This window comes from Arabidopsis lyrata, assembly GCF_000004255.2.
Source record: "Arabidopsis lyrata subsp. lyrata unplaced genomic scaffold ARALYscaffold_5, whole genome shotgun sequence".
Lineage (NCBI taxonomy): Eukaryota > Viridiplantae > Streptophyta > Magnoliopsida > Brassicales > Brassicaceae > Arabidopsis > Arabidopsis lyrata.
Genome location: NW_003302551.1, coordinates 14,319,710 through 14,336,613, shown reverse-complemented (window position 1 = coordinate 14,336,613; position 16,904 = coordinate 14,319,710). Strand labels below are relative to the sequence as shown.

The window sequence follows — 16,904 nt, the reverse complement described above, 5'->3', positions numbered from 1 at the left end:
CTGTATTTGATTGAATCAATTAATAGTTTTGGGGAGAATTTGTAATTTCTGTTAAAATAAAGGGACTATAATGTAAAGTTTCGATAATTAAACATTTTATTGGATACGTACAGTAACGGATCGTTTTAGATTGGTAAAAACAATGGCGATGATAAGCTTTTCGTTTCCATCTCCCGCCAAACTTCCGATTAAATCTCCACCGTCCATTTCAAATCGGATCAACGTCGCTGACCGTTTGATTCTCCGTCATCTCAATGCCGGAGACCTTCGTGGAGCGGTTTCAGCTCTTGATCTCATGGCTCGTGATGGGATTCGTCCCATGGATTCTGTCACTTTCTCTTCACTCCTCAAATCTTGTATCCGAGCACGCCATTTTCGTCTCGGGAAACTCGTTCACGCTCGATTAATCGAGTTTGAAATCGAGCCTGACTCGGTTCTCTACAATTCGTTGATTAGCTTGTATTCAAAATCTGGAGATTTGACGAAAGCTAAAGATGTGTTTGAGACTATGGGAAGATTTGGTAAGCGAGATGTTGTTTCGTGGAGTGCGATGATGGCTTGTTTCGGTAACAACGGTAGAGAATTCGATGCGATTAAGCTTTTTGTTGAGTTTCTGGAAATGGGTTTGGTGCCTAATGATTATTGTTACACGGCGGTGATACGAGCTTGTTCAAATTCGGATTTTGTTGGAGTTGGGAGAGTGATTTTAGGGTTTTTGATGAAGACTGGGCATTTTGAGTCTGATGTTTGTGTGGGTTGTTCTTTGATTGACATGTTTGTGAAAGGCGAGAATAGTTTTGAGAATGCGTATAAGGTGTTTGATAAAATGTCTGAACTAAATGTTGTTACTTGGACTTTGATGATTACTCGGTGTATGCAAATGGGGTTTCCTAGGGAAGCGATTAGGTTTTTCTTGGATATGGTTTTAAGCGGATTTGAATCGGATAAGTTTACACTAAGCTCCGTGTTTTCGGCTTGTGCTGAGTTGGAGAATTTGTCTTTGGGAAGGCAGTTGCATTCTTGGGCTATTAGATCAGGGCTTGCGGATGATGTTGAGTGTAGTTTAGTTGATATGTATGCGAAATGTTCTGCGGATGGTTCGGTAGATGACTGCAGGAAGGTGTTTGATAGAATGCAGGATCATAGTGTTATGTCGTGGACGGCATTGATCACTGGTTATATGCAAAACTGTAATCTCGCTACAGAGGCTATTAATCTCTTTAGTGAAATGATAACTCAAGGTCATGTTGAGCCAAATCATTTCACCTTTTCGAGTGCATTCAAGGCGTGTGGAAATGTTTCGGATCCACGGGTAGGTAAACAGGTTCTTGGTCATGCTTTCAAAAGAGGACTTGCTTCGAATAGCAGTGTTTCAAACTCGGTTATCAGCATGTTTGTTAAATGTGACAGGATGGAAGACGCTCGGACAGCTTTTGAATCACTTTCTGAGAAAAACTTGGTCTCCTATAACACCTTTCTTGATGGAACCTGCAGGAACTTGGATTTTGAGCATGCTTTTGAGCTTTTAAGTGAGATCGCTGAGAGAGAATTAGGTGTTAGCGCTTTCACATTTGCTAGCTTGTTGAGTGGAGTTGCAAATGTTGGTTCATTAAGAAAAGGCGAGCAAATCCATTCCCAGGTGCTTAAACTAGGGCTCTCGTGCAATCAACCTGTCTGCAATGCTTTGATCTCTATGTATTCCAAATGCGGAAGCATTGACACAGCTTCCCGAGTCTTCAGTTTAATGGATAATCGTAATGTTATCTCGTGGACTTCAATGATCACAGGTTTCGCTAAACACGGATTCGCTGAAAGGGTCCTCGAAACATTCAACCAAATGACGAAAGAAGGGGTGAAGCCAAACGAGGTCACTTATGTTGCAATCTTATCAGCATGCAGCCATGTTGGTTTGGTCTCTGAAGGATGGAGACATTTCAATTCAATGTATGAAGACCACAAGATCAAACCTAAGATGGAGCACTATGCTTGTATGGTTGATCTTCTATGTCGAGCCGGGCTTCTCACAGATGCATTTGAGTTCATTAACACAATGCCCTTCCAAGCCGATGTTTTAGTATGGCGTACGTTTCTTGGAGCTTGCAGAGTTCACAGTAACACAGAACTCGGAAAGTTAGCTGCGAGGAAGATCTTAGAATTTGATCCGAATGAGCCTGCAGCTTATATACAGCTCTCAAACATATACGCTAGTGCAGGTATCTATATAATTCAAACACAAACCGATAAAAATTCTTTCTTCTACTGATTAAACTTGTGTGAAAGCGAAACTTTGTTGAATATTTCTATGTAGGGAAATGGGAAGAATCCACGGAGATGAGGAGGAAGATGAAAGAGAGAAACTTGGTTAAAGAAGGAGGTTGCAGTTGGATAGAAGTGGGAGATAAGGTTCATAAGTTCTATGTAGGCGATACATCTCACCCGAATGCTCACCAAATATATGATGAATTGGACTGGTTAATTACAGAAATAAAACGCTGCGGATATGTTCCTGATACGGATCTTGTTCTTCACAAGCTAGAGGAAGAGGATGATGAGGCAAAGAAGGAGATGTTACTGTATCAGCACAGTGAGAAAATTGCAGTTGCGTTTGGGCTTATAAGCACGGCGAAATCTAGACCGGTTAGGGTGTTCAAGAACTTACGGGTCTGCGGAGATTGCCATAACGCGATGAAATACATATCGACGGTCTCTGGTAGAGAGATTGTGTTGAGGGATTTGAGTCGTTTTCATCATTTTAAAGATGGAAGATGTTCTTGTAATGATTATTGGTAACTTGAGATTTATACACAACTGAGGCTTTCGGCTTTCTATTCAATAACTAACTTAAAAATAACTTAACCAAATTATTGATGATGTGATGGACTAATTTGGTCTAGTTCAGTTCTGATCTATTCTTTGGATTGATTTTGACAAGCTAATAACTAATAAGCTATGAATTGATTTTTTTTTTTCTATTAGAAAAGATTTCTATAATTGAACTGTTTTCGATAAAAGAAAAAGACTATGTTTATCAAAAGTTTAAATGTAGCATCGTTAACTTTTTCCTAACTTTTGCTTATTTTGGTAAATCAATACACAATCTATAAATTCATGGGATTGACCGTTTATGTAGATCAGATTTTACCTGTCTTGATTCTTCGTCTTGTAAATGGAGTTTTCTCTTGAACTCTCGAATTTTAAGGTAATGATTCAGTTGTTATTTTTTCTCTGCCAAATAGTGATACCGTTCTTGTCTCATTTTTGAATAAATAAGATTCATATATTTTCTTACAGATGATTCAGACAAGTTTTTGGATATTTGTGTTATTAGCAATATCCGGTTTTTCGATTATGGAATCCCGCATTCAAAACAATGTGGGATCAACAAGCATTGAAAGCAATAAGGGGATTGAATATCTGGCGTTGAATTGTCGAAAACACAGAGCGGTTTTGACGGATTTTGGAGCTATTGGAGATGGAAAAACCTCAAACACGAAAGCGTTTAGAGAAGCAATAACCAAGCTTACTACAAAGGCGGTTGACGGTGGAGTCCAACTCATTGTACCGCCGGGGAATTGGCTCACCGGAAGTTTCAACCTCACAAGCCATTTTACTTTGTTTATTCAGCAAGGTGCAACTATTCTTGCTTCTCAGGTAATATATACGTTCAAAATTTTAGTTATAGTACTATATATAAATGTACATAATAATGATTAACAATTCAATTTGAAAATCATATTTGGTTTTATTTTGGTTTGAACAAACAGGATGAATCTGAATATCCTATGATTCCGCCTTTGCCGTCATACGGAGAGGCAAGGTTTACTAGTTTAATATACGGAAGTAACCTAACTGATGTTGTTATCACCGGTAAGCACAACAAAAATCATTAAAATCGTTTGATGGGATATGAGATTGAATCAAAATGTATTTATAAGATCAAATTTATTGATTAGGTAACAAAGGAACGATTAATGGACAAGGGAAATCATGGTGGGTGAAGTATCGAAGTGGTGGTTTCAAGTCGATATCAAGACCTTTGTTGATCGAAATCATCTTCTCCGAAAACGTCCAAATCTCGAATATCAATTTGATCGACTCTCCAATGTGGAACATTCATCCTGTTTATTGCAATAATGTCATCGTTAAAGATATTAAAATCGTTGCTCCTATCGACTCTCCTAACACCGATGGAATCAACCCTGGTATGCTATGTCTTCTATCTATACATTATGATATATGGCTTCTAGTTGACAAAAAACATACCACTAAATCAAACACAGAAACTAATGCTACTTAACCAATCCTAATAGTAAATCGAAATAAATTTATTTCGGTATGATATAACGATTTTCTAGATTCTAAATGAACTAATCATAATGTATTTTTAACAAAAAAAAATCGTATTGCTATCTTAATAACACAAATTAATCCAGTGTTGTACTCTAAGATAGTCATACGACATGTCTACACTTGGTTTAACACTCATGTTGCTTCCATAGATTCTTGCACGAACACACTAATAGAAGACTGCTCCGTAGTCTCCGGAGACGATTGCATTGCCGTCAAAAGTGGAATCGACCAATTCGGGATCGCCACGGGAATGCCAACACAACAGCTATCCATTAGACGTCTCACTTGCATTTCTCCCGACAGCGCAGGTATTGCCATTGGGAGTGAAATGTCCGGAGGAATCAAAGATGTTAGAATCGAAGACGTGACTCTAATCAACACGCAATCCGCTATCCGAATCAAAACCGCTGTGGGGCGTGGCGGTTACGTTAAAAACATTTTCGCTAGGAGATTTACAATGAAGACAATGAAATACGTTTTCTGGATGACCGGTTCGTATAAATTGCATCCCGTAGGCGGATTTGATCCTAAGGCGTTGCCGGAGATTAGCAATATCAATTACCGTGACATGACGGCAGAAAACGTTACGATTTCGGCGAAGCTTGAAGGGATCAAGAACGACCCTTTTACAGGTTTATGCATGTCCAATGTGACTATAGCTTTGTCACCGGACCCGAAGAAGCTGCAGTGGAACTGTACGGATGTCTCCGGAGTTACTAGTAGGGTTAAACCGGAGCCGTGCAGTTTGTTGCCGGATAAGGGAACTACGATGGATTGTGATTTTCCGACAGATAAGATTCCTATTGAGAGTGTTGTGTTGAACAAATGTTATGCTTAAGTGTTTGTAACTTTGTACAGATTTATGTTCATTCTTCAGTTTAAAAATCCGCTAATAATTTTCACAAACTTTATAGTAATAAACATCCAACAAAATAATTTTGAATCAATTTTTCAATAAAATGTAATTTAATAATAATGTGTCAAATTTTACAAAATCGAATTAAGGAAACTTAGCCGTTCTTATCCTTTTTTTTTGTTTTTTTTTGCCGTATAGATTTATTATTTATTGCAAATTATGAGAACTTGTTACATAGACGATTCTACGACGAACAATTCTTTCCGACCCTTATTAAATCCACGCCTACGACACTTCCTTCTTCATGCTTGATGGACACACCTTCAATGACCACGACCTGACGATACTTCCCTCTCTGCGTAGAATCCTGGCGAACGGCTATAATTGTACATCGCTAGAGATCTCTTGCACACTTGCCTCCATTAATCTGCAAATTTGTTAATAAATCGCAGTATCTAGGACTCGAACCCCAGACCTCTTGGTGTAGAAGCATTAATTAATGCTTAGTCAGCCAATGGGCCAAAGGGGCTTCCACGTCTTTTTTTTTTTTGTTCTTGATGTGGTTAAAGTTATATATTGAAAATTTAAAATGGTCAGTTAACGTGGTTCATATATTCATAAACGAGTTTATCTAATTTTAGGCTAGTTTTATGAATAGAAGTGTATAATTTTTACCCTCGGAAACAAAAGAATTGTATAGTTTTTTACTTTATAGTAAGTTTGTGTATTTCAACATATATGTGGAGAATTTATATAGTTTTAGACATGTCTGAATAAAATTGTATAATTTTTACCGTCGGAAACAAAAAGCTTCTTTTGAAGCCATGCACGGCCTAATCCCATTTTCTCATAGGCGCAATTTCGGTCTTGAATTATCTGAACATTCTTTTCTTCCTTTAAAATTTGTCTGAACATGAAATTCAAGATTAAAGTAGAAAAAATTTCGGTACTACTTTCCCAGACATGAAAATAATTTAAACATTTACCAAACAAGTTTTACTGTTTGAATAGTTAAACCAAATCAATCTGTTTTGACGGAATTGGTTTGGTTAAACCGAATGGACCGGTCTCTTTTTTTCTATCTTTGGGACTTTTGTCTGAATAGGTTAAAAACGAAAACGACGTCGTTGTTTAATGGACCTTTCAGCCTCCGTCCGTCCGTGTAACTAGATTCCACAAGATGATGAATCTGACACGCGCTCGCCACACTCCCTTTTTATCCTTAACCACACTTTTTTTTTTTTCCTTTGATAAAATTCATCATCATCCTCATTCTTTCTTCTTCTTCGTTGAAAAATCTGTCTTGTCTTCTTCTTCTCCTCAGGACGAGAACGAAGAGATAATTTGAACGAAGCACTTCTCCATATAACAAAGGTATTTCTCATGCATTCATGCTTCTTGTCCTATCGGGATTTTGGTTGATATTTCCTTCGAGAAATTGTCTCAATACCAGTAGTGTTGGAAATTGATTTGCTTAGATATGATTATATATGAATGAACGAACACATCCATGGTTTGTTACTTTGTTTCCTGGATTTTGATTTTTGGTAGGCTTGTTTTGGTCCTTTCACCAACTTGGAATTTGCGTTACATGTTTCGTTTCTTGCCTTTGTGGTTATGCCTAGGTTTTTATTCCTTAGTATCTTCCAACCAATTAAACATTGTAGCTTTTGAATTTAACCAAATATTGAAATTGATCAATCTCTTTTTGGATCACTATCATGAAAACAGATCATGGCTTTGTATACAAGTTCTGCTACTTCCTTCACAAATCTCAGCACAGCACATTCCAACAATGTGAGTAACACTATGATCAAGCTGGTCAAGCTCATTATTGAAATTGTCTCCTCTAGTTTCCATTTCTTTGAGACATTATGATAATTTCCTTTTTGTTTTAAAAACTTTTTTAGGGTTTCTATTTCCTTATTCCCTACGGTGTTTGCTTTTACGTTTTATTTATATATATAGAGATGAAGATGACCAAGTCTTGTTAGTTTCTTCTCATAGAGAGTGTTTTTTTTTTTTTTAATATTCTGGTTCCGGATTCTTAACTCTATAACAGTTTCTCTTTACGGTTTGTTTCTCAGGTGATCCAATTAGTCGATATGGTAGGAATTGATTCAAGTCACTTGCTGAGAGACAAGATCCTTTGCTTCACCAGCAGGTCTCACATGAACAACCAACATAGGAAGACTAGTTCTTCATTATCACTTAATCAGATGAAACTTCCTATTCCGAGAATCGTAGCTTTTGCCTCAGCGCGCGGTGAAGGAGAAGCTGAAAGTTTCAGCAGATTGGAAGCTACCTTTGGTGATAATACCTCCACAGAATGTACCTGGAGTTTTGATTTTCCACAGTCTAAAGTTGAGGTTTCTCATCTCCAGTCAGAAGCACACCTCTCTGGAAGCAATGGGGACAATAATGTGGCTAGTGTTATCGAAAAACTAAATGCTCTTCGGTCACATCTATTAGCAGCAGAGAAGTGGAACTCTTCTCAGCTACACTTATGTGACAGGTCTGTTAACCATTTTATATATAGTTTGCATTACTACTAAGTCTTCGGATTTGCTATAGCCTAATTTCGTAACACCGTCTCTTGCAGTAAATATCTGGAATGTGCAACAAACTTAGTTCATTATATGGCTTTGAGGTCCCTGGACATTGAGCAGCTGAACAACCATCTTGCTTCTCTTGGTCTGTCAAGTTTAGACAACAACAATCTCGATGTTCTAGCCCGCCTTAACGCATCTATTAATCTGTTGATGAACGATCAAAACGCTGTGACGGAGTCTTGGACTAATGCATATCCCAAGGGAAAAAGTACTAAGAAGAAAGATAAAGGGAGGGTATTATCATACAAAGAGTCATTACTTGGTAAACTTCGTGAAGGAAGAAGTACTCATATCATGGTAACTGTTGGTGAAGAAGCAACTTTGGGTGAAACATTTATAACCGATATTCTTAAGGCTGGAACATCCATTATCCGCATAAACTGTGCACATGGAGATCCAAGCATTTGGGGTGAGATCATCAAAAGAGTAAGAAGAACTTCTCAGATGCTAGAGATGCCATGCCGCGTTCATATGGATTTAGCGGGACCAAAACTCAGAACTGGTACCTTAAAACCTGGTCCCTGTGTGATGAAAGTTTCACCAAAAAAAGATGCTTATGGAAATATTGTTTCTCCTGCTGTGGTATGGCTCTGCCTCACAGGAACAGAACCGCCTACTCACATTTTTCCCGATGCTACTATATCGGTCCAAGACCAAAATTTTCTTGCTGGTCTCCAAATTGGTGATTCTATAAAACTATTTGACGCTAGAGGAAGAAAGAGGAGACTTAAAATCTCAAAAGAGTTTCCCGTTTTCTCCAGTACCGGGTTTGTGGCTGAATGTTTCGACACTGCTTATATAGAGTCTGGAACTGAGTTAAGCGCTAAGGGAAAGAAAGGGAGACGTTTGGTTGGACGAGTAGTAGATGTTCCTCCCAAGGAATCTTTTGTAAGGCTTAAAGTTGGAGATTTACTTGTCATACCCCGAGAAGGATCGCTCGATGAACCATCTGTAACTGTTCCAGGAGCTCATAGGTTAACTTGTCCTTCCGGTTATTTGTTTGATTCAGTCAAGCCTGGTGAAACCATTGGTTTTGATGATGGAAAAGTATGGGGAGTAATAAAAGGATCAAGCCCTTCAGAGGTAATTGTCTCCATCACTCATGCTGGTCCAAAAGGTACAAAACTAGGATCAGAGAAGTCCATTAACATACCGCAGAGCGATATCCGTTTTAAAGGCTTAACATCAAAAGACATCAAAGATCTTGAATTTGTAGCTTCACATGCGGACATGGTTGGCATTTCTTTTATACGCGATGTCCATGATATTACTGTTCTTCGACAAGAGTTGAAGAAAAGGAAACTAGATGATCTTGGTATTGTTTTAAAGATTGAAACGGAAAGTGGATTCAAGAATATGTCCTTGATTCTATTAGAAGCAATGAAGTGTTCGAATCCTTTAGGAGTTATGATAGCTCGAGGCGATCTTGCGGTGGAGTGTGGATGGGAGAGATTGGCTAATATACAGGAAGAGATTATAGCTATCTGTAAAGCTGCTCGTGTACCGGTAATTATGGCAACTCAGGTTCTTGAATCACTCGTGAAATCCGGTGTTCCAACTCGAGCTGAGATCACAGATGCTTCAAATGCCAAAAGGTCAAATATTTTGCTCCAAACATGATTTTGGTAAAACTTACAGTTTCTTTGTCTAATTTTGGATTTTGAAAATATGCAGGGCGAGCTGTGTGATGTTGAACAAAGGCAAGAATATCGTTGAAGCTGTTTCGATGTTGGATACTATTCTTCATACCAAGCTTATCTACAAGAAACCAGACTCTGAAAATCTCCATTGATACTTCTCACTAAAAACAGAACTTGTTGTTGGCTTGTAAATTCTGTATCTCAGCTTCTGTGAAAGTGGGTGTCATGATTTAGACCGGTCGGTTCACAATGACGGTTCTGCACTGGAATCTCTAGCCTGTTATAGGTTCTATAAGGAAAAAAGCTTTTAGGGAAATAAATGTATTTAGGATATGAACAGGTTAATACTGATGATAATAGAGATTGTAAGATCGAAGGATTTAGCTTTTTCACTCTTGTTTTCCCATCTTATTATACAGTGTTTCCAATTTGATGATCCTATAGAAAGGCCTAACATCATATGATCTCATCAGGCTACTGTTTAAGAAAAAGAAACAAAAACGATTTTGACCATTTTAATGTCCTCTCTTGTAGAGCATTAGCCAAATATCTAGGAATCTCGAATGTACAAATACTTTTTTGCTACTTCAAGCAAAGAGAAGACTCCGTTGGAACTGCACTGGATGCATTTGCATGCAACAAATAATGCTCCCGTAAGCGACGGCACCATTGAAGCACTGCAACATATAGAGACAGAGAGAGCAAACTTTTAGCAACCCACAAATTTGGTATATACAACACATAAAAATATAGTTAACAACATTGGATCAACCACAGGTATAATAAACCCAAGATTGTCCATTGAAAGACTCACAGTACATAGCCGCAAGGGAGAACATCGTGCAAGTCTTGAAATAGAACTGTGCCGCCTGAATGCAAATTATAAGAAAAAAAGGTAATAAGAATCATCAAATGTGTTGTGAGATTTACCATAGTCATGGTTAAAAATCATATGAGGTCACCTTAGACAAAACAATTCCCAAAAGGACCACCGTAATGGCCAGAAAACGGGCTACAATCCGGGCCTCAGGGTATCACTTTCCAAGGGTTGTTAAGCCTACAATGCTTAGTATTCCAACACACTATGATACTCGACATTAAAGGATTTGATCAGAACAACAAGAACAACATATAGAACGTTATTCATAGTCAGATCAAAAACAAGTTTTACCTCGAGACCAAACAAGTGTTGGAATACTGGTATAACTGGAAACATGCTTAGTGCATATGGACTTGTAAAATCATGGTCATGGAACAAACGCTACTTTCTCCTGAAGCCATACTAAAAAGAAATGAAGAATACACATTTCCTAAACAGACTATGAAACATTAATGTAAATAATTACTGTTATTCCGACCGAGAGATAAGGTTCATGCATCGCCTGATAACAACTATCCTCAATTACATGTCCATGATAGGTTGTGATTAAAACAGGAACATATATCTATTGTTCAGATTTTGTTTAGTGACAGTGAAAGCCTTTTTCCATACCATAATCCTTGACACCGTGGGGCTCTACCAATGAGCACTGTTGTCCCTCAGATACTCAGAGTCGTGATTATTAAGAATACAAATGATCGGAAAGTTTTTATTTTATAACAGTTTTTGATCCCTCATGATATCTTTACCCAATTTTTTGTTTTTTTGCATCCTCTCGCGATTGTTGCACAAAGCTTCAACACAATTGATTTGTGTGAAAAGCATCCTTAAGGTCTGAAAACTCTAAAATGACTTTCAATCATGATAATCACAAAATTGAGACAATTTGGAACCCTCCTACTCTTCCAAACCTGAGACAATTTGGTGTCCAGAACTGTCCAAAGCTTACTAGAGCTGCCACTAAGTGTCTGAGACAAGAACTCCAGTCGATGATGATGGTCAAGTTGAAGGCTGAAGCTCTCTGGCTGCTTGATTTTCTCACCCTATGTGTATTAGGATCTTCTCAGCACTAATTTGGTTTGTATTTGCATTTATAGTGATCATTATGTTAGTGGAAATCTACCATGTTGTTAAGATAAAAACATGTTTATACGCATTGCGTGATATCCATAAAGATCTCATCAGGCTATCTTTTTAAGGAAAAAAACTATTAAGTACAGAGACCCCGTTGGAACCGCATTGGATGCATTTGCATTCAGCAAATACTGCTTCCGCTCTCGAAGGCACCATAGAAGCACTACATACACAAAGACAGAAAGAGAGAGAGATAGCAACAAATTTAGCATTGGTGAATAATAGTGGAAGAGCGCATGTATAATAAACTCATGACTGTTCATTGAGAGACTCACAGTACATAGACGCAGGGGAGAACATCGAGCAAGTCTTGAAATAGCATTGTGCCGCCTGCAACTTATAAGAATTATCAAATGTGTTCTGAGATTTATCATAGTCATGGTGAAAAATCATATGACATCACCTTAGACAAAACCATTCCCAAAAGGACCACCGGAATGGCCAGAAAACGAGCGAAAATCCGGGCCTCAGGGACTCGCTTTCCAAGGGTTGTGAAGCCTACGATGCTTAGTATTCCAAAACACTGAGATGCTCAACATTGAACAATTTGATCAGAACAACCACAAAAAAGATAGATATACTTTCTGTTTACATAATTGTCAGATTGAAAAAAATGATTACCTCCAGACCAATCAAGTGGTAGAATACTGTTAGAACTGGAAACATCCTTAGTGCATATGGACTTGCAAGATCATCAGGGAGAAACGCACTGTCTACTGTGAAGGATGCTATTTTCTCCTGAAACCATTCTGAAAATATGAAGAAAACACATTCCTCTAACAGACTATGAAGCATTAATGTAACTTACTGTTATTCCCAGCCAGGGATAGAGCCAAGGCTGTAAAACATTTCTCGCTAAAGAGAAGGCTGAAGTAGAACAGTTAATTATATCTTCACCACCATACCTGCATTGCCGCAAGCAATACCAGAATTAAGCCAATATTGGGAGCAAGATACAATGAAACAAACTTGAATGCAGGTGTACCATAATACAAATCAGTAAACATAAATGTTGTAAGGTTGTAGCAGAAAGAAGAAGAAGTATCAGTTGGCGAAGGGAGGCAAGTCGGTGGGTTTGGTTAATAAATAAGTATTAAAGGCACGACGAGCGTAGAGTCTATCAGACACTTGAGAGAGGTAAAAAGATGCTTACTCAGTCACCGAATTGTCGAATTCTTTATGACTTGTAGTAACAACAGTTACATCTCCTCCCTGAGTAAAAAAAGAAAATGGAGTAGAGAAATGAGGAAGGTTTTGGGTTAAGACATGCTAGCAAAACAGAGGATTTCCAGAGCAGCAAAATTGTGGTACCTGATCCTTTATATCCAAACATACTCTCGCGAGTCTCGATAGCGTCTTCGTGATCAGATAGTAGATCTGCACAAGGAAATTTGCTCAGAAATCACAGAATCACTTTCAAGCTATCCATAGTTTTAGGTTCCTGATAATAAGTATCCTCATTCACATGTCTATAATAGGCTAAAACTCGATGGTTGTGAATAAAACAGGAACAAATAGCTATTGTTCAATGAGAGTGAAAGCCTTTTCCATACCATAATCCTGGACAAGGAGGTGATAAAACTGAGCAGACTTGTCACTAGTGGAAGTAATAACTAATAAGGCGCTAAGAACAAGGGAAATCCACCTGCAATCACACATCAATACACAACATGTAAAAACAGCATCTCTAGTAACAAGAAAATGGATCCCAACACACACAAAACACACACATTTTGGCTTTAGATACAAAGGAAGAGAAGTAATTTAGCCTTTTTACCAGTTAAATTCTGTGAAAGAATGCACCTTGTCAACAAACTGGTGAGCATTTTACCAAAAAAAACAAACTGGTGAGCAGCATCGACAACTTTATCGACAACAGTGATATTTGAAGCCACATCTTGCAGCACTGAGTAATTCTTATTCAAATCTGAGCCTGGAAAACGTGAAGTCGACATAGATCTATGATAGATAGAGACACCAAAAGGAGTGCATAGAGACAAAAGTGAAGAGCTTCTCATCAGATGCTGCTGAGAGAGAATCATCGAGCTGGTAAAAGATCTCTGATGAAGAAAAGTGTCGTAATTTAGCTTCTGTTCACGATAAATGATAGAGCTACAAGATGGTTTGTAGCAACTAGCACTAAACAAGGATCTGAGGGACAAAGTACGTCTCAAAGCCATTACAGAATCCACTCAAAAAACCCTGTAAAATACTTAAAAGATTAGTGATTTGGGATCAGACACTGATTAAAGATACAACAGAGAGCTTGGAGAAAAGTCTCTGATCGAAAAGTTACAACGGCAACGAAGGGAGAAATGAAAGTTAGGGTTTTTGTGGGCTCACAGAGGCTCCATTCAATGGGAGATTCAAGCTCATACTTTTTGGCTGGGTGAAAACAAAATGTACAATTTCATGACTTTTGCACTGAAGGAGACGACAAATTTGCAAGGAAGAAAGAAAAAAAAAATGCCACGTCATCGTTCCCGCCATCGTTTGTGATGCATCATCACGCTATGACCGTTGGATTTTCTTGTGAGGTAATTGACATCTTTACACTTAAATCAAAATTATTCTCTTATTAAAACCGTAACGTTGAGAAGCTTAGCATCAAATACGACTACTACTATGGGTTTTTGGTTGCTCGAGAGACATAACTCATTTGTCGTCTATCTTTTTGATATCTTCTTCAGGTCCCTTAAAGCCATTTTCCCCAAATCCTCTTGAAAAGCATTGTCATCACATATTCAGGAACCTCTGGAATGCCATAATGCTTCATCACTGCCGGACGGCGAATCACTGCACACAGAGAGATATTTAAGAAATAGCAACATCAACAGTAACCCCCACGAACCTAACCAATCCCATAAGATTTGAAAACTCACCGAGCATATACGCAATGGAGAACATCATGCAACTCATCAAATAGCAATGTACACCCTGCAATGCAACTTACACAAAATTAACTACTTTTAAGATCCTTTATGAGATTTATCATATTCCTCATTTGGTGAAAATCCTAACTTCACCTTTGAAACCATTATTGCCACAACAAACATAGGTATGACCATAATCCGGGTCAGCTTTTTGGGGATCATTGCGCCTTCAAGGCCTACCGTTGCATCGTACTGTGATGAGAATTTTATCAGAACCAACCACAAGATAAGATATACTTGGTTATATCGAAAACAGTGCTATTGATACCTCTATCATAATCCAGAAAGTCAACCATGTTAGAAGTGGAAAGATTAATGATGTATCATGCGTTGTAAGATCAGTGAACCAAAGAACACCGCCTGTTTTGAAGGATGCTACTTCCTCTGTCATGTTACTAATCTGGAAGCAAGAATTACTGGGGATGAGATAGGAAAAGAAGCACATGCCTAAACAGATTATGAAGATGGTTGACTTTCTGGATTATGATAGAGGTATCATCGACTTTTTCTAAATACAAACTCAACTTCTTTTCAAACACTCAACTTTTGTTCTTCTACTTAAGGTAGACCAAAACAAACTTCTCAAGATAACCTAGACTCAACCAGAGTCTGATAACTACTCTAAGGATAAATCTTTTAGAATCCTGTAATAGCTACAGAACCACTAGAGAGAGCGGATACATTTTTTTCTTCTGTATTTTAAGGATATGAAGTCGAGTTAGTGACATAAGTTTCAATTTGCCAGCAATTTTCGAAATAGTAATGTTGCGGTAGTTAGAAGAATAACCCAAAGAAATCAATAAACAGGTTGTAGAAAAGAAGTAAAAAGATTCTTACTTCTTCAGCAACTTGTCAAACTCTATCCGATGTTCAGCAAGAGCAGCTGGATCCTTAGTCTCCATTGATGCTGTAGAGTGTATTCCTAGCATCTACAAGATCAAATAGTGATATGGATGGTGATAAGATATGATAAAGGTAAGCTAAATATGCATGTAGCACAAGCAAGATGCGATAATATTATTGTCTTCCATAAATACTCTTGCATCAAAAGCCACACATTTAGTTAGGTTCATGCATTGCCTGATAGCTATAAATAGAATCCAAGCACTCAATAGTTATCAAGAAAGGAAAATTCTCTCGAGAGTTATTTTTTATTTCAAATCTGAGCTGTCTTTACATAAGCACTATGTTCAATGTTTCAATACCATAATCCTTGACCTCCATCTTTCGTTATCAATCATGAGCGGAATTGTAACTCCTCGAATCAAAAGGGTGGCAAGAACAATGGAAGCCCACCTGCAATCACACCCAACAATTATATATGAAAACACAGAGATGATTTAAAAAAACGAATGGTCATTTTAGATATGGAAGAATACATGTCAGACAACATTCTAGACTGTATTTCTCCAATACAACCTTCCAAAGACGACATGATTGACAAGTGTAACCATAACTTGCAAGTTGATCAAAACATAGCAAAAGAGCTTATCAATTGTTGTCTTACCAGTTTAAGCCTGTGTAAGAGTGCAGTGTTTCAATTAATGCCTTAACAATGTCGAAATTGTATGAGTATGACCAATCCTGGGAAGCCACATTTTCCATCACCGAATCTATCGGAGTTCCTGCAACTTCACTTACATTGCAAGAATCATCTGAGCCTGGAACATGAGAAGTCGACATAGAGCGATGATGGATAGAGACACCAAAAGGAGTGCATAGAGACAAATGTGAAGAAGAGCTTCTGAGTTGCTGAGAGAGAATGGAGCTGCTAAAGGATCTCTGATGAAGCGGAGAGCCGTAATTTGGCTTCTTTTCATGAACATTATCATGAAGAATGATACCGCTATAGGATGGTTGGTAGCAGCGAGCATTGAACAAGGATCTGAGGGATAAAGTGCGTCTCAAGGCCATTACAGAATCTACTCAAAACCCTGTAAACAGTAAAAGACTAGTGATATTGGTAACAGAAAGATGATCAAGGTAAGGAAAAAGATAAGTGGTTCATGTTTGTAAACTAACATAATACGAATCTTTTAATAAATGAAAGATTATAAGATATGCTTCAAATATCTCCTATAATCCCACAGAAAAATTACAGAGATTATTATCAATCACAAGTTGACAACCATAACTTAACCAAAACAGAGAGCTTAAAGAACAGAGCTTAGAGAAAACACTATAAACCAAACACTAGCTCACTTTTTTCTAAATTGAGAAACGCAGAACCCAAAAAAGAGAGAATAAACACGAGAATGTTAGAGCACCCATTATGATCAAAACAAGGTAAATGATGAAACAGAGAGACAAACCTGATCAGAATTTTTTTACACGGCGACGGAAGAACAGAACCGTGGGAAAAACTGGAGTCTGGGAGCTAGGGTTTTCTTCGTGAGCAAACGAACTCATTGAGCCTATATTTAATGGGAGATTCAAACTCATGTTTTCTTGATGGTTGAAAGTTGAAACAGATTGTACACACTGAAGAAGACGACAAAA

The 16,904-nt window shown here is 37.9% G+C and overlaps 5 protein-coding genes across 6 annotated transcripts; 3 read left to right on the top strand and 2 right to left on the bottom strand.

The window, feature by feature from the left end:
* The first annotated feature begins 112 nt into the window (after positions 1-112).
* On the top strand, positions 113-2,856 carry LOC110228424 (pentatricopeptide repeat-containing protein At3g49170, chloroplastic). The gene is made up of 2 exons (XM_021025932.1): positions 113-2,213; positions 2,309-2,856. The coding sequence occupies exons 1-2, from the start codon at positions 143-145 to the stop codon at positions 2,788-2,790; spliced, it is 2,553 nt and encodes an 850-aa protein (XP_020881591.1). The 5' UTR covers positions 113-142; the 3' UTR covers positions 2,791-2,856.
* Positions 2,857-3,146: 290 nt separating this feature from the next.
* Positions 3,147-5,261, top strand: LOC9313722 (probable polygalacturonase). The gene is made up of 5 exons (XM_021024240.1): positions 3,147-3,199; positions 3,292-3,651; positions 3,765-3,867; positions 3,954-4,202; positions 4,500-5,261. The coding sequence occupies exons 1-5, from the start codon at positions 3,167-3,169 to the stop codon at positions 5,186-5,188; spliced, it is 1,434 nt and encodes a 477-aa protein (XP_020879899.1). The 5' UTR covers positions 3,147-3,166; the 3' UTR covers positions 5,189-5,261.
* Positions 5,262-6,474: 1,213 nt separating this feature from the next.
* Positions 6,475-9,896, top strand: LOC9313721 (plastidial pyruvate kinase 4, chloroplastic). Of its 2 annotated transcripts, XM_021026720.1 has the most exons (5): positions 6,475-6,580; positions 6,938-7,003; positions 7,294-7,721; positions 7,809-9,413; positions 9,493-9,896. In XM_021026720.1, the coding sequence occupies exons 2-5, from the start codon at positions 6,941-6,943 to the stop codon at positions 9,608-9,610; spliced, it is 2,214 nt and encodes a 737-aa protein (XP_020882379.1). In that variant the 5' UTR covers positions 6,475-6,580; positions 6,938-6,940; the 3' UTR covers positions 9,611-9,896. The 2 variants fall into 2 exon arrangements, with proteins under 2 accessions (XP_020882379.1, XP_020882380.1); XM_021026721.1 differs by lacking the exon at positions 6,938-7,003.
* Positions 9,897-11,403: 1,507 nt separating this feature from the next.
* LOC9312021 lies at positions 11,404-13,242 on the bottom strand. The gene is made up of 8 exons (XM_021026010.1): positions 13,026-13,242; positions 12,784-12,849; positions 12,626-12,684; positions 12,281-12,377; positions 12,094-12,210; positions 11,876-11,995; positions 11,748-11,802; positions 11,404-11,635 (listed from the first exon to the last, which is right to left on the bottom strand). The coding sequence occupies exons 1-8, from the start codon at positions 13,026-13,028 to the stop codon at positions 11,520-11,522; spliced, it is 633 nt and encodes a 210-aa protein (XP_020881669.1). The 5' UTR covers positions 13,029-13,242; the 3' UTR covers positions 11,404-11,519.
* A 2,100-nt stretch (positions 13,243-15,342) lies between these two features.
* On the bottom strand, positions 15,343-16,810 carry LOC9313720 (putative F-box/LRR-repeat protein At3g49150). Its single transcript, XM_021026014.1, has 3 exons — positions 16,718-16,810; positions 15,913-16,339; positions 15,343-15,701 (listed from the first exon to the last, which is right to left on the bottom strand). The coding sequence occupies exons 2-3, from the start codon at positions 16,317-16,319 to the stop codon at positions 15,596-15,598; spliced, it is 513 nt and encodes a 170-aa protein (XP_020881673.1). The 5' UTR covers positions 16,320-16,339; positions 16,718-16,810; the 3' UTR covers positions 15,343-15,595.
* Positions 16,811-16,904: the final 94 nt, after the last annotated feature.

Bases quoted from the DNA above. Each gene is read 5' to 3' on its own strand.
- LOC110228424 (XM_021025932.1), top strand. From the start codon at position 143: ATGGCGATGATAAGCTTTTCGTTTCCATCTCCCGCCAAACTTCCGATT. The intron at 2,214-2,308 runs GTATCTATATAA...ATTTCTATGTAG, and splicing joins AAACATATACGCTAGTGCAG to GGAAATGGGAAGAATCCACG.
- LOC9313722 (XM_021024240.1), top strand. From the start codon at position 3,167: ATGGAGTTTTCTCTTGAACTCTCGAATTTTAAG. The intron at 3,652-3,764 runs GTAATATATACG...TTGAACAAACAG, and splicing joins CAACTATTCTTGCTTCTCAG to GATGAATCTGAATATCCTAT. The intron at 4,203-4,499 runs GTATGCTATGTC...TTGCTTCCATAG, and splicing joins CACCGATGGAATCAACCCTG to ATTCTTGCACGAACACACTA.
- LOC9313721 (XM_021026720.1), top strand. From the start codon at position 6,941: ATGGCTTTGTATACAAGTTCTGCTACTTCCTTCACAAATCTCAGCACA. The intron at 7,004-7,293 runs GTGAGTAACACT...TTTGTTTCTCAG, and splicing joins GCACAGCACATTCCAACAAT to GTGATCCAATTAGTCGATAT. The intron at 7,722-7,808 runs GTCTGTTAACCA...CGTCTCTTGCAG, and splicing joins CAGCTACACTTATGTGACAG to TAAATATCTGGAATGTGCAA.
- LOC9312021 (XM_021026010.1), bottom strand. The intron at 12,211-12,280 runs GTAAGTTACATT...GAATGGTTTCAG, and splicing joins ATCCCTGGCTGGGAATAACA to GAGAAAATAGCATCCTTCAC. The intron at 11,803-11,875 runs GTGATGTCATAT...TATAAGTTGCAG, and splicing joins TGGGAATGGTTTTGTCTAAG to GCGGCACAATGCTATTTCAA.
- LOC9313720 (XM_021026014.1), bottom strand. From the start codon at position 16,319: ATGGCCTTGAGACGCACTTTATCCCTCAGATCCTTGTTCAATGCTCGC. The intron at 15,702-15,912 runs GTAAGACAACAA...GTGTGATTGCAG, and splicing joins TCTTACACAGGCTTAAACTG to GTGGGCTTCCATTGTTCTTG.